Genomic DNA, 15,215 nt, shown 5'->3' with positions numbered 1-15,215 from the left:
GCTGAAGTAGCAAAGGCAATCACACAAAACTTCAGCATTCTAGTAGACGGGACTGAAGTGTGCTGAAGTTTTTGTTTTGTAACTAGCGAACTTCAGCTCTAGAGCTGATGTTTTTGTTTTTGTAACTGGGAAACTTCAGCTTTAGAGCTGAAGTTTTTGTTTTATAACTAGCGAACTTCAGCTCTTTGTTTTGTAACTGTCGAACTTCAGCTCTAGAGCTGAAGTTTTTGTTTTTGTAACTGGGAACTTCAGCTCTACTAGCGAATTTTTTATTTTGTAACTGTCGAACTTCAGCTCCAGTAGGTGATCAGCTGTTGAAAAGTTACTGTAAATGATAAAGTGATACCAAACTTGTATCACACTCGTCAATGAAACCGTAGACAGAATCTGATACCTTCTTAACCCCCTTGGATTCAGTTGGTCATTGTGTACCTGCTAGGCCTACAATATGAGGCTCAAATCTTCTTGTTTTATTTCAGGTGGTCTTTTAAAGGACATACAATAATCAAATTCATATCGCAAAGACATGGATCAGTCAGAGGTCAAATAGTATCGCATATCATCTTGACAATTTTAATTATTAGAATAAAATGTCGATTTGAATTTATTGTTTTAACCAAAATATCCATCCTGATCGTATGTGACCAGTATTGTCCTTTAAGCATTAATTGTGGCGGATATAATCACAGGAAGATAAATGAGGGCGGATAACTTTGAGGAGGAGAAGGAGGAGAAATGGGGTTGGAGTTATTTAAAAAGTGGGTACAAGTTAAAACTTTTAAAAAAATGGGTATAAGTTAAATGAGGGCGACCAATAGAGCGCCCCATGCAATTTTTGCCAAATAGATACTCTAGCCCACCTTAAAAATTATTAGGTGGGGATTCTTCTCTTTAGTACCTATTTAAAAGAGTTGTTACATGTCGAAATCCGCTTTCGAAAGAAAAATGGGCGCCACAACGATTGCACCAGCAAAATTGATAGAATAGTTTTATCGCCCAAACTTGTCCCTATGTGTCAAAACCCCTTAGGTCTGACTCCAAACCATTAAAACAAGTAATGAACAGTAATATCAATCAATATGCATTCTCAAAAAACAATTTGGATCACTACTACTCAAAATGAGGGTCGAATTGCCACAACCACTTAAAAAAAACAATTTCATATTCCCAAAAAGAATAGAAACATAGGACGGTTAAGTTGCAAGAGAGTAAAAAATATAGGGGGTTTCAGTGTAATTTCCTTTAACTGCACGATCGCGTTCTTATAATAATTCAATTTTTTCCCCGTCCTCTTAATTTTTTTGGGGAGAATGTACTAGGAAGCTGGTCTCCCGAAATGGAACAATCTAGAACCCCGATCCCCACCGTCAATTCTCAAATCCAACGGTTCACTTTCCACCCCACGCACACACGCAAATACCCACTCACTGCCAAAAACGAAAATCTTCATTGGAAATTAATAGGGAAGTACCCAGAGAATTCTAGAGGCTTCTCCATATTCTCAACATCCTACGGCCAGTTTCCCATTCCGATCCTGTATTAAGATTTAATCTGAACCGTCAAATTAGTCTATATATACCCCTTTTGAATAATTCTTGGAGTAATTAATTGGTTTTATTATTGTTACAAAGAAGTAAACGAAGATGTTTGGGAGAGGACCAAAGAAGAGTGATAATACGAGGTACTATGAAATATTGGGTGTGTCAAAGAATGCATCAGATGATGAAATCAAGAAAGCTTATAGAAAAGCTGCTATGAAGAATCACCCTGATAAGGGTGGTGACCCTGAAAAGGTAACCCCTTATTTTTTTCACCATCTCCTGCTATTATATCCTTGTTTCATACATTTCTTTTGTATGTGTTGTAGGTGGTTTTTAGTTGTTGTTGTGCTGTTATGTTCGTTTAAACTAGAAATTAGGATGGCTAAAGTTGGAGTTTTTGGCTTGTGAATGTTTCTTGCTGAGGTTCTTCTTAGAGTTGATGCATTCTTATTTGTGTAGAGAATTCTTTTCTTTTCTATATGACGTGGTGTTTGTGTTAGCTTGCACCTAAAATTGGAAGGATCGTGATAGTTCTATTCAACATAACAAGAACAAATTTTGATGTCTTCATTTTTTTTTGGGGTGGGTTGGGGGGGGGGTGGGTGGGATGGGTTGGTGAAGTTGGCCTGGTTTAGTTGAAGCTTCAGAGATGGGTCTGCCTAAAGCTTTTGCAACCACTGTTCTTGCTTAGTGGTATTTGTAGGGGCATCACTGAAGCTGTAAAGAATCATTTTTAAGAGAATTTTTGTAACTTTGGAACAAAATCATATTTAATTGTGTGTTCGTGTTGCCTATGTACAAGTTTACCTCGAGATTTTGAGCTAGAATTATGAACCCCTTAAGTCAAAAAGGTTGGATGGAAACTCGATTCAATGTGTTTAAGTACTTCTCAGGATGGTATTTTAGACTTACCTATTCCCAAGTTGTTGGTTTTCTATGCTTATAGACCAGTAATTCTTGGTAATTACGATCAGCGTTTCCATCTGTTCTTGATGTTAGTCTTCTTTTGCTAGTGTTATTTGTTCTTTGACAGTGTGAATATGATCTAAATCATCTGATAGTTGTTCTTTTCCTGCAGTTTAAGGAGCTTGCTCAAGCTTATGAGGTTTTGAGTGACTCACAGAAGCGTGAGATTTATGATCAGTATGGAGAAGATGCACTGAAAGAAGGAATGGGTGGCGGCGGCGGAATGCATGATCCATTTGACATCTTTGAATCTTTCTTTGGTGGCAATCCGTTTGGAGGTTAGATCTTGTGGCGTTTGTTTGATGCTTGTTAAATATGTCATCAAGTTCTCTTACTGAATTTAGTTTCTGCATCTTTTGTGTCCTGGTAAGTTGAATAACACAAGTGTTGTTGCTGAGCAGGTGGTGGTAGCAGCAGAGGAAGAAGACAGAGAAGGGGTGAGGATGTAGTGCATCCACTGAAGGTCTCTCTCGAGGACCTTTACAGTGGGATAACCAAGAAATTGTCCCTTTCGCGCAATGTAATTTGCTCCAAGTGCAGTGGGTCAGTATTTGTTGTTTGTTACTCTCTCGCTTTTATTTTATATGCACGTATTGTCTTTAGGACAAAATCAAGTGTTTGGTATGTATCATGCGTCATTAAGGACGGGGAGCCGGAGGTCACAGGTTTGATCCATGAAAATAACCTCTTGTAGAAATGCAGTAGTAGGAGCTTAGTGCACCGGACTGCCCTCTTAATAACATGTCATTAAGGGTAAAATATACTAATGGAATTTGTAGTTGCAAATATGTTGTGACATTCATGACTATAAAAGGATGTTGTTAAGGGTTAAATTGAAAGTTTAAGGTTAAAGAGTCTTCAAATATCTATGTGTTATTTGTTGTGGAAAAGACTAAAAATAGGATAGGAAGAAGTGTCATGAGAAATGAGAAGGGGTAAATCTTTTCACAAATTTGAGTTTACAAATCATTACTTATATTGTATTGGTTTGTTTCTGTTACTGCAGGAAAGGATCAAAGTCTGGTGCTTCAATGAAGTGTTCTGGTTGTAAAGGTAGTGGTATGAAGGTTTCAATTAGACAACTTGGCCCGTCAATGATCCAGCAAATGCAGCACCCTTGTAATGAATGCAAGGGTACTGGAGAGGCTATTGACGATAAGGATCGGTGCCCTCAATGCAAAGGTGAAAAAGTGGTTCAGGAGAAGAAAGTCCTAGAAGTTCATGTTGAAAAAGGCATGCAAAATGGACAGAAAATTACATTCCCCGGAGAGGCTGATGAGGCGGTAAGATGACATATTTTCCCTCTTGTATTTGTATATGTCAATCTTACCGAAGCCTAAGGTAGTTGCTTACTTGGTTATATATTGTTGCAGCCTGATACAGTTACTGGAGATATAGTTTTTGTGCTCCAACAGAAAGACCACCCAAGGTTCAAGAGAAAGGGCGATGATCTGTTTGTAGATCACACATTGAGTCTAACTGAGGCTTTATGCGGCTTCCAGTTCATATTAACACACTTGGATGGCAGACAACTCCTCATAAAATCAAATCCCGGGGAAGTTGTTAAACCTGGTTAGTATTACCTTGATTTTTACCTAGTATTTTTGATATCGGAACGTAGATATACATGTGAAAAACCCGTAATGAAGCCATGAAGTTTAAATCTTGAATCTGCGTTTTGCTTGTTTGAAATATTCTTATTTACTTTGGTTCTTCGTTCTTGGTTCCGACTGCTGCAGATCAATTCAAGGCAATCAATGATGAGGGAATGCCAATGTATCAGAGGCCATTCATGCGGGGTAAATTGTACATTCATTTCGTCGTTGAATTCCCAGATTCGTTGAGCCCAGAACAGGTTAAGGCTCTCGAGGCAATTTTACCACCAAGACCTCAATCACAGTACACAGACATGGAATTGGACGAGTGTGAGGAGACTTCATTACATGATGTGAATATTGAGGAGGAAATGAGAAGGAAACAAGCAGCTCAACAAGAGGCATATGATGAGGATGATGAGATGCATGGTGGTGGAGGACAGAGGGTACAATGTGCACAGCAGTAACATATTTCTATAAAGAGGTTTTTGTGAAATAGCGGATAAGATATAGTGGAGGGCAAGAAATAACCAGCTTGAACTTTGGTTCTGGCTTGGTTTGTTGCATCTGTTTTTTGGTGGTTTTGGAAAAGCAATGTACTCTGCTAGTCGCTCTATTGAATTGAAATAGAAATACATATCATGTTTCCTTCTCTTCCAATTTATTGAGTTGATCTCATTGCATAATGTTTAACATCAAATGAAAAACCTTAACCTGTTTTGCCTGAATCCTTGAGAACATTGATTTAGTCATGGTTGAAGTTCAACTGTGAATCTTGGACAGCTTAGCTAGTTGCAGAGTTGGATGGAATTCAATCTATAGTTCGCAGGCAAAAGAAAAGGGAAAAAGAAATCAACACACTTCTGATTTTGCACAATGTGTCTTGTTTCTGCTTTTACAAACTGAGTAAATAGACTTACATGCAAGGCTAAAGCTTATGGGGCTAATGAATTCTAGAAAATTCCCAAGACTAATTACAAAAAAAATCTTGTGTGTACTTACAGAAGCAATGATGTATACTGCTAATTTTAATAAATTGCTCAAATAAAAATGAGTGCGATTCGTTTGCTACTTGACGCAGGAGATGTTAGTGTTGGCAATCACAGCAAATGTCCAGTCATTGGGGAACTCCTTGGCTGATGCCCAGTTTCTTTTGTAGAAACCACAAAATTTGAGGGGTCTTTATTGTTGGCTTGTGAATGGATTGGACACACATCTTTGCAACTGCCAAAAGACCTTTGAGCTCTCTAAAATCATAGCTGTCTCCTAGATCTGGATCAATCATCTGGTGAATGGACCTTCTCCGGAGACGAGAATCTTGGACCCACTGAACTAAGTCAACACCTCCATCCTCCGAGGATTGACCCGTGACTAACTCAAGAATCAACAAACCAAGCTGGTAGATTGTATGTTTGCAAATCTCATCTCTACATTCTGCAAGATAAGCAATGCAAGAACTGAAGAGAGGCTACAGCTTGTATGCTCTGAGGTGATACCAGAAGACATCATACCTTTGGAGCATTTAGATTTTGGCGGTTGAATGTTGTTCTCAATTGAACAAAGAAGGCTAACATCACAGAGCTGTAACAAGGAATCATACATACCGTCATTGATTTGACGACTGTTGACTAGTTTAACAAAAGATGATGCAGGTCTGAAGTGGACATCAAATATGACGATGAAGCAATTCTACTATACGTAGGCTTAAGTTTGCAACTCTTACTTTAGCTGTAAAGTTCTCGTCCAGCATGATGGTACTTGAACTGATTGAAACGTGGTACATAGGTGGATCACAAAAGAAATGGAGATATTCCTACATCAGGATGGAACCAACCATCAGCGATTTTAACATTTTGGCAGATGAAGCAGTATAATAATCATATCTTACAAGAGAAACATAAATGGATTTATGTCCAATCTATGGCATATATTACGTTGTATTACTCCCGAGCTAGGAAATGATCACAAGTTTGACTCCTGCCATCTCTTCTAGGTTGTGACAGAAACATGCAGTTCTTGCACGATCATTATATAATATACGGTACACTCTATATTGGTGTATGCTCCACACCTCCTGAATGGAGCTGAATGACTACACTCATTTTAGATCTTCAATGTATCCTGGAATGTAAACTAAGACAATCTTGTCAACTGCAAGGACATATGAGTGTTAGGTTCAAGATTCTCTTCTTTTATAACTGAGAAATCCCCAAGGGTTAGCTGGCGCACAGTTTGCTACTCGGGGGATAACGAATTGGCCATCCACCTTTCTCTATTTAAATATTAGGCTTATGTCCGCAATAGGATATGAACTCGTGACATGCGCCTGACAACGTATACTACAAGACTACAGAAAAATTTATCTTTTATGACTGAATAATTGGGAAGTTTTTCTCCCCATCAGTGCAAGACTACACGACTACAGGAACTTATGTCTTCTATAACTAATTAATATGTCTGTACTGCAAATTGTTCTCCAAAGATCAATGTTATTAGAAGAGGTACCATCTTATGCATATTTTTAATATATATTCAGCTTACTTGAAAGTTCAGTTTTCCAGGAAACAACTTTGGAACACAGAAGTTGAGTTTATTGGAAGCATGGAAAATTAGCTTTCCCGTCCCTCCCGTTCCAAAATCCATAAGAGGTTAGGTCACAACCTGGAAATCTTGAGCATGTTAATTTCAAATGTCATGAAGAATAGTATTTGTGTGCAAAAGACTACTCGGAATTTAATGCCGCTGGCATCAGATACTAGGAGCACAAAATTTGCAGCCTAGGTAGGTCATGACTCGCAGCTTAGGCCTCCTGGCCTCCTCTGCTCCATATTCACTTTCCCCTACCACCCCCACCACGAGAAAAGCTTTTTAAATGACAGAATATTTCTAGTGGTAACAGAAGGGAGGACTGTTTGTCACTACTTCAACAAAAGGTGAATCTGAAACCAAATAGGCCAGGAAATATATATAATGCTAGCATCATTCTCAATACTGGTTGCTCAGAATGAGTTTAGTGCTCTATCAAAAGCACCGTCTACCATCACGAATATCAGTTCTGGTCAGACTGCTAGGTTAACAAGAGAATAATTACCTGACTAAATGGAATGATGCTAGCAGAGGGCTCAGAGTCTATATTTAATACTTTTGGGGGCAGTGTCAGTGTTTGGCTGTTCGAGTTAGCCTAGCAATAATCTTGTGAACTCTAGTTAGTTATAGTTAGTTAGAGCAGTTAGTGGTTAATGCCAGCTCATATCCAGCTCATAAGTTAATGGTTAGTGCAGTTAGGCTTGTATAAATACTCCCCTGTATCCCCAGAGAAGAGATAGAGAATCATTTTGCAATGCTTGCTTCTTCATTTCTGTGCTCTAGAAGCTTCTGCCATTAGAGCAGTGCAGAGCTTTGTGAATCTGCTCATCGTGAGAGCAGATTTTAGCAAATAACTACATCTTCAATTATGGTAATTCAAAATCGTAAAAAGCATAATATAGAAATTGAAAGTGTTGGTTTATGTTTAGTCAACAATGGCATGCCAATTGGAAGAGTTGGTGTGGATGCTAGGAGGAAGCTTCCTCCTTTGATGTCACCCATGACATCAAGAGGAGGTAGTTTGATGTCTAGAAGCCATCCCAAAAAAATAATACAATACATTGTAGTGAGTAGAGAGTTAAGAGAAATTCTCTTAAGCGTAATTGGGAAATCTCCCCTTCCTTTGTTAATATTAAAAAGGCAACTGTTCTCTGGTGGACGTAGGATTATAATGATCCGAACCACGTTAAATCTTGTGTTCTTTCTTTTACGTTTCCGCTAACAATTGGTATCAGAGCGACATGATTCTTTAACGATCCAAGGAGGAAGAACAAGCAAAGATGAGTTCCATGAAGTTTGAAATTGATAGATTCAGTGGACGCAACAACTTCAATATCTGGAAGATCCAGATGATGGCGTTACTGCGGAGGGAAGGTTCAATCCATGCTATTGACGGAAAGTATCCTAAGGATATATCAGCTCCCGACAAAGAGAAGATTGAAGGAGATGCATTGAGTGCAATCCAACTATCCCTTGCACCTAACGTGCTTTGTGAAGTGAGTACGGGTACCGAAGAGACGAGCAAACAGTTATGGGAAAAGCTAGAAGGGCTATACCAAGACCGATCAGTGACAACAAGGATGTTGTTACAACGGCGTCTTCACACATTTAAGATGGGGTCAGGTACTTCGTTACAAGATCATTTAGATGCGTTCAATAAACTTGTCATGGATTACAGATTGCAGGAATTAAAAAGGAGGAGGAGACGCTTGCATGTGCTTTGCTATTTTTATTGACTTCAGGATATCGTGATATTGAGAATTCAATGATGTATAGCAAGGAGCCTATCAAGCTTGAGCAAGTGCGGCAGGCACTTAACTCTAGTGATGTGCGGAGGCACATTGAAGGAGATAGAGATGACCAGGTAAGTGGGCTCTTTGTGAGAGGCTGGACTAGCCAACAGGGAAAGAGCAAATCAAAGCACAGATCAAAATCTCGTGTGAACAAGAAGAATACAGAGTGTTGGGGTTGTGGCAAGAAGGGGAACTTTGAACGAGATTGCCCAATGTCAAAGTCCAAGGAAAAGGCGAGTGCATCTACAGTTGAACAAGTACATGATTTTGATAATGATTATGTACTAACAACATTGTGTAATAATAATAGTAGTTATGGAAACAAATGGGTGTTAGACTCTGCTTGTACTCTGCATATGACGTTCCGAAAAGATTGGTTTAGCAGCTATGAGAAAAGTGGAGGAACCGTAGTAATGGGCAATAATGCAACTTGTGCAATAGTTGGCATTGGCTCAGTTCGGGTTCGCTGCCATGATGGAGTCATGAGGACTATTACACAAGTCCGTCATGTTCCTGATCTGAAGAATAATTTGATCTCCCTGAGTACTCTGGATGAACAAGGCTACAGGTACATGAGCGAAGCAGGAACTATTAAGGTGACTAAAGGTTCTTTAGTCATGCTGAAAGGCAAGCTGGAGAAACACATTGGTCAGAAGCACCATTGTTGGCTCTGCAAATGCATCTACAATGCAGTTATCTAATGATGACAAGGCAAGACTATGGCACATGAGACTAGGTCATATGAGCGCACGTGGACCGAAGATGTTGAGCAATCGTAACCTTTTGGAAGGTGAGAAGATCAGCACACTTGACTTCTGTGAGCACTGCGTTCTAGGGAAGCAGAAAAAGGTCAGCTTCAGCACTGGCAAACACAAGACAAGAGGAGTGCTAGACTACATCCATTCAGATTTATGGGGTCCCTCTAAACTTCCATCGAATGGCAGAAAGAGGTATCTTCTCACTTTTATTGATGATTTCTCACGAAAGGTTTGGGTGCATTTTTTGAAGGCAAAAAGTGATGCTTTTGAAGCATTAAAGAGTGGAAGATTTTGGTTGAAAATCAAATGGAGCGGAAAATCAAGTATCTTCGCACAGACAATGGCTTGGAGTTTTGCAATGAAGAGTTTAATGAATTCTGCAAGGTTCATGGGATCTCAAGCCATAGGACTATCAGGCATACCCCACAGCAGAATGGAGTTGCCGAGAGAATGAACAAAACTCTTCTTAAAAAGGCTCGTTGTATGCTCCTACAAGCTAAAATGTCCAAAGTATTTTGGGCTGAAGCAGTTCACACTACTGCTCATATTGTCAATCGATCTCCAGCATCGGCAGTTGACTTTAAGACTCCGAATGAGGTATGGTCAGGTGAACCCTCTAACTATTCATACTTACGAGTATTTGGGTGTCCAGCTTATTATCACGTTAATGAAGGAAAGCTTGAACCAAGGGCTAAGAAGGCCATATTCGTAGGGTATGTGGATGGAGTAAAAGGGTACAAACTTTGGTGTTTGTCTTTACTCAAATTTATAGTTAGTAGAGATGTCACCTTCGATGAATCCTCTACACTTGATCCCCGTAAAATTTCCGTGGAGTTTTCAGGAAACAAGAACGACGAGCAGGTGGAGCTTCCGGTGGAGCTTGCCAAGGAAAAGGATCAAGAGACTCAGGTTAAAGATGAGTCAGAAGATGTAGACCTTGAAGAACTTGCTGTCAATGAACCATACACAATTGCGAAGGGGAGGGAGAAGAGGCAGACACGAGAACCGGAACACCTTATAGATCAAACAAACTTGATTGCATATGCGTTTGTAGCTGCGCAAGAAGAGATTAAGGATCTGGAGCCCTCCTCGTATATTGAAGCAACTTCTTGCAAGGATGCTGTACAATTGCGGTTAGCCATGACTGAAGGGATGGAGTCTTTTCACAAGAATCAGACATGGGTCTTAGTGAAAAGACAAAAGGGAAAGAGGACAGTTGGATGCAAGTGGGTCTACCGAAAGAAAGAGGGAATTCCTAAAGTGGAAGATGCTAGGTTCAAGGCGAGATTGGTTGCAAAAGGTTTCGGTCAGAAGGAGGGAATTGACTACAATGAGATTTTCTCTCTAGTCGTGAAGCATAACTCAATTCGTGTGCTACTAGCATTGGTTGCCCAATTTGACTTGGAGCTTCAACAGCTTGATGTCAAAACTGCTTTCTTACACGGTGATCTAGAAGAGACAATCTATATGGATCAGCCTGAAGGTTTCCTAGCTGAGGGAAAAGAAGATCACGTATGCCAACTAAAGAAGTTTTTGTATGGTTTGAAGCAATCTCCTAGACAGTGGTACAAGAGGTTTGATGCATTCATGACTACACATGAATTCTCAAGGAGTGCATTTGCTAGCTGTGTGTATCACAAGAAGATGTCTGGTAACTCAATGATTTATTTACTGTTGTATGTTGATGATATGCTTATTGCTGCTAACAACATTACAGAGATAAATGCTTTGAAGAAACTGTTGAGTAAGGAATTTAACATGAAGGATTTAGGAGCTGTAAAGAAAATCCTTGGTATGGAGATTTCAAGAGAAGACGACGTTGTACATCTTTCTCAGAAGAGGTATATTGAAAGGGTTCTCAAGAGATTCAATATGCATACGTGCAAGCCTGTAAGTATACCATTAGCTCCTCATTTTAAACTTTCAGAGTTACAAATGCCTCAGTCCGAGGATGAGGTGGAGCATATGTCAAAGATTCCTTATGCCAGTGCAGTCGGTAGCATTATGTATGCTATGGTATGCACACGTCCAGATATTGCTCAATCTGTAAGTGTGGTAAGTAGATACATGTCCAGCCCAGGAAAGAGGCATTGGGAAGCTGTCAAGTGGATATTGAGATATCTCAAAGGAGCTTCTGGTGTTGGTCTGACCTTTCGAAAAAATAGAGGTATTTCAATTCTCGGTTATGTAGATTCTGACTATGCAGGAGATCTTGACAGAAGAAGGTCCACAACTGGATACATCTTTACCCTCGTTGGCAGTGCTGTTAGTTGGAAGTCGACTCTGCAGTCGATTGTCGCTTTGTCTACGACAGAAGCAGAATACATGGCAGCAGCGGAGGCGGTGAAGGAAGCTATCTGGTTGAAAGGTTTAGTAGCGGAATTGAGTTTGGTTAAACTGGAATCAACTCTTAGATGTGATAGTTGGAGTGTTATTCAGCTAATGAAAAATCAGAGATTTCATGAGCGCACTAAACACATTGATATCAGATGTCATTTTATTCGAGATGTTGTTGAAGAGGGAACTATCAAGGTCGTGAAGGTTATCACAGACGATAATGCTGCAGACATGTTGACCAAGATAGTCCCGCTCGCTAAGTTTGCACACTGCAAAGACTTGGCGGGGGTGTGCATCAACTGATGCAACTCCGAAGAGAACAGTTGTTAGGTGGAGGTGGTATGTTCAACAATGGTTTGATTCTTCTTGTTTCTTACAACGGAGTTGCCCAGTAAGCTTAGAAGTTTTTGCCAAAGTTGTTCACACACACGCTCGAAACGCAAACCAAGGTGGAGATTGAAAGTGTTGGTTTATGTTTAGTCAACAATGGCATGCCAATTGGAAGAGTTGGTGGAAAGAGTTGGTGTGGATGCTAGGAGGAAGTTTCCTCATTTGATGTCACCCATGGCATCAAGAGGAGGTAGTTTGATGTCACCAATGACATCAAGAGGAGGTCTTTACCTCTATAAATAGATGCACTCCTTCATTTGTAGAAATCATCCCAAAAAAATAATACAATACATTGTAGTGAGTAGAGAGCTAAGAAAGAAATTCTCTTAAGTGTAATTGGGAAATCTCCCCTTCCTTTGTTAATATTAAAAGGGCAACTGTTCTCTGGTGGACGTAGGATTATTTTGATTCGAACCACGTTAAATCTTGTGGTTCTTTCTTTTACGTTTCCGCCACCAGAAATATTCAACATAAGTACAAGATATGCAGCTTCAGGAACATACCACAGCAGCAGCAATGCCAACGGCGATCTGCAACCGTATTCTCCAGTTTAATGGAGTCTTCAGAGGATCTGCAAGGACCACATTTAGTCAGAGGCGCATCCATGAAACTCAACACGAAATGGCAGAAGAAAAAAGAAAAGAAAAAAAATTGAATACTTCCTTAAAAACTTACCAGAGAGGTGTTCCTCCTTCAGACTTCCTTTTTCCATATCTTCAAAGACTAGAAACCTGAAAGTAGACAAGACCTGCTATCAAAGAGTGGGCAACAAGCCAAAAGAATAAAAGAAAAGAAAACCGAAAAAGGCAACAAATGAAAAGAAAGAAAAAAGGAAACTCTGCACTCAGAAACTGTAGGAAGTAAAGAATATCCACTGCAATTCAGCAATAAAGCTCTCTGACGATATTTATTTTAGTTGTATTATGTGAAAGGATGTGGCTAAATTATATGCAATATCTGTATTATACGATCACATGATATTATCAGATCAGGCAGAAAGGCAGAAATCCTAGGTCAGACTCCCATCAGAACCATCAACGAGATACTTTCATTTACTTTGGAAATAGCACTGTACTTTCTCTAACAAGACGTTCTACACAAACGATTCAGCATGATATTGTCAGATCAGAAATCCTAGATCAGACTCTCATCAGAACCATAAAGGAATACTTTCATGTTCTTGGCATAATAAAGAAAAGCAGGTTTGCACGTGAGGAGCATGTTGCAGATGTATAAGAAAATATTAAAGTTTCTCGTCTCTAACTGTATGGTGGTTAGTACAATTCAACAAACTAGAAAAGTAAATATGGGATACGTGTTCCATTTGGAACATTACAATGCAAAGCATTGAAAAGTTCTATCTGGCGGTTACTTATAAAAAACATTCATAGAGGTTAGTAAAAAAACTGTTTAAAATGAAGCACTATCACAGCAAATAAAGGCTTCAGGCTTAAATATTTCAACTTATAGGAGACCAGGGAAAACAGAACATAGCAGAAACTACAAAGAGCTTCAGAAAAAAATTGAGATGCCGTGCATATCAAGGGGCAGAATGTCATGCAATTCAGGAATAAACACAGTAATAAAGAACAAATTTTCCAAATATGGGTGCTCCCAAATTACAGCTAAGTATTTGAAAGTAATAAGGCATTTCTTGAGAGAAATACGATGGCTACCATCCAGCAGTAGACCTAGATGTTCAGAAAATATGATGGATATTTTTTACTTTGTGCCAGATAGGAAAAAGAGCTAATAATCTGGTTTTAGAATGTGCAATAGCACAGTATTATATTCTAATAGGTAATATGATCAAGAAACAATCAACTAGTCCCTTCGCCCACTCTATCTCATAGTTAGCTTAATAATCAACAAGACATAGGACCCTTCCACAATTAAAAATCTCCGTCAAGCCAAAGCTTAGGAATTAACCTCTTAGGGCCACTAGAGAACCCACTAAGTGCAGCAATATGCCGATGATGCAAACGACCGAGTAACTGTACCTCCCTATAGAAGGCAGTATCATCCTGATCTTCAGCAGCTCGGACTTCTTTTACTATCGCAGCATGGCCATTTCGAAATTTGGCTCTGTAAGCAACTCTTTTGGAAGAGATATAAACAACTCTCCTAAAACCATCAGTTGCTTTCTTTATATCTTTATAAGAAAAATGTTTCACCAAGGATATTGAACCTGAAAATTGATTAAAATTCATAAACAAAAAATCCCATGATTTTCAATGCTAACTTTATATCTAGCAGTAGACACTATAAAAAACTTTCTAATATTAGTTGAAATATAAATGTCTTTTAGTTCAAAGTTCAAACAGTCAAGTAAAACTTTCTAATTTTTTTCTTTTTGTTCTTGTTTTTCCTCCTTTTAGCTTCTTTCTATCACCAATTGCCAATGCCAAAATAAGAAAAAAAGTACAAATAAAAATCACTAACAATGCCACTATCCACACTTCTCCAGTCAGCATAAAAAGACAAGTCAAAATCTTTATAATTCACAAAGTTACAATTTTCTTTAATTCACATCAATTTCAAATTCAAGTTCATAACAAAACTGCAGCTGAAACACCTCTACTCAGCAGAAAATGACAAGTCAAGATCACTCACTATCAATTCATAAAATTACAACTTTACTGAAAACCCACTTCAAATATTAACTTCAGGGTAATTATAAAACAAAATTTTCAATAAACTACCACACAATTACACATAATCTTAGACGCAAGAACTACCACAGCACAATTTTACTAAACCAACTAAAGCTAAAATTGAAGAAATGCAAATTTCACATAATTTGGGCCAGCTGGGGTTACCTGAATGAGATCTGAAATGGAACCAAGCAAGAATAAGAAGCCTGATCTTGAAGATCAAAGCTTCCATTGACAGATTGTGCAGAAGAAGGACAAGAAAAGGAAGCAGCTTTTAATAATACTAAGAGTAGCAAGTGGGTCAGTTAACTGATTATGACCCATTGTTGCTTCTGACTTTAAAAATCGAATATATGCCCCCCTTTTTCTTTAATAAATTGGGGAACTTTTACTGTCCTTTTCATTTTACTTTTGCTCTGTTAGGTAAAAATTGCTATTATTGTTAACAGTTGGAGAATAGAAAAAGATTATATATCTGATTTTCTGTTATACTATATGATTTTGAAGGAGTGAAAGAGAGGATGCTAACGGGTAAAAATTAACGGCAGTGGTTAGGTCGTTAAGGAGGTGGGGTGGGGCCCACGGGTTGAAGGGT

At 38.9% G+C, this 15,215-nt stretch overlaps 2 protein-coding genes across 2 annotated transcripts; one reads left to right on the top strand and one right to left on the bottom strand.

Moving 5' to 3' along the window:
- The first annotated feature begins 1,302 nt into the window (after positions 1-1,302).
- On the top strand, positions 1,303-4,762 carry LOC107806338 (dnaJ protein homolog). The gene is made up of 6 exons (XM_016630475.2): positions 1,303-1,793; positions 2,620-2,785; positions 2,909-3,050; positions 3,514-3,790; positions 3,881-4,079; positions 4,247-4,762. Exons 1-6 carry the CDS (start codon positions 1,644-1,646, stop codon positions 4,567-4,569), a joined length of 1,257 nt encoding a protein of 418 aa, XP_016485961.1. The 5' UTR covers positions 1,303-1,643; the 3' UTR covers positions 4,570-4,762.
- A 187-nt stretch (positions 4,763-4,949) lies between these two features.
- On the bottom strand, positions 4,950-14,954 carry LOC107825026 (putative receptor-like protein kinase At1g49730). The gene is made up of 7 exons (XM_075237163.1): positions 14,786-14,954; positions 13,896-14,154; positions 12,642-12,697; positions 12,470-12,537; positions 5,826-5,915; positions 5,614-5,683; positions 4,950-5,536 (listed from the first exon to the last, which is right to left on the bottom strand). Exons 1-7 carry the CDS (start codon positions 14,850-14,852, stop codon positions 5,220-5,222), a joined length of 927 nt encoding a protein of 308 aa, XP_075093264.1. The 5' UTR covers positions 14,853-14,954; the 3' UTR covers positions 4,950-5,219.
- Positions 14,955-15,215: the final 261 nt, after the last annotated feature.

This window comes from Nicotiana tabacum, chromosome 18, assembly GCF_000715075.1.
Source record: "Nicotiana tabacum cultivar K326 chromosome 18, ASM71507v2, whole genome shotgun sequence".
In the NCBI taxonomy this organism is placed as follows: domain Eukaryota; kingdom Viridiplantae; phylum Streptophyta; class Magnoliopsida; order Solanales; family Solanaceae; genus Nicotiana; species Nicotiana tabacum.
The sequence above is the reverse complement of the archived record's forward strand: the minus strand, read 5'-3'. Positions and strand labels throughout refer to the sequence as shown.

What these genes read in the sequence shown, in the direction of transcription:
- LOC107806338 (XM_016630475.2), top strand. Translation starts at nt 1,644, where the DNA reads ATGTTTGGGAGAGGACCAAAGAAGAGTGATAATACGAGGTACTATGAA. An exon ending in CCGGAGAGGCTGATGAGGCG is followed by an intron (nt 3,791 to 3,880) that starts GTAAGATGACAT and finishes ATATTGTTGCAG; the next exon opens with CCTGATACAGTTACTGGAGA. An exon ending in CGGGGAAGTTGTTAAACCTG is followed by an intron (nt 4,080 to 4,246) that starts GTTAGTATTACC and finishes CGACTGCTGCAG; the next exon opens with ATCAATTCAAGGCAATCAAT.
- LOC107825026 (XM_075237163.1), bottom strand. Translation starts at nt 14,852, where the DNA reads ATGGAAGCTTTGATCTTCAAGATCAGGCTTCTTATTCTTGCTTGGTTC. An exon ending in GAAGGAGGAACACCTCTCTG is followed by an intron (nt 12,538 to 12,641) that starts GTAAGTTTTTAA and finishes TGGTCCTTGCAG; the next exon opens with ATCCTCTGAAGACTCCATTA. An exon ending in ACGAGAACTTTACAGCTAAA is followed by an intron (nt 5,684 to 5,825) that starts GTAAGAGTTGCA and finishes TCCTTGTTACAG; the next exon opens with CTCTGTGATGTTAGCCTTCT.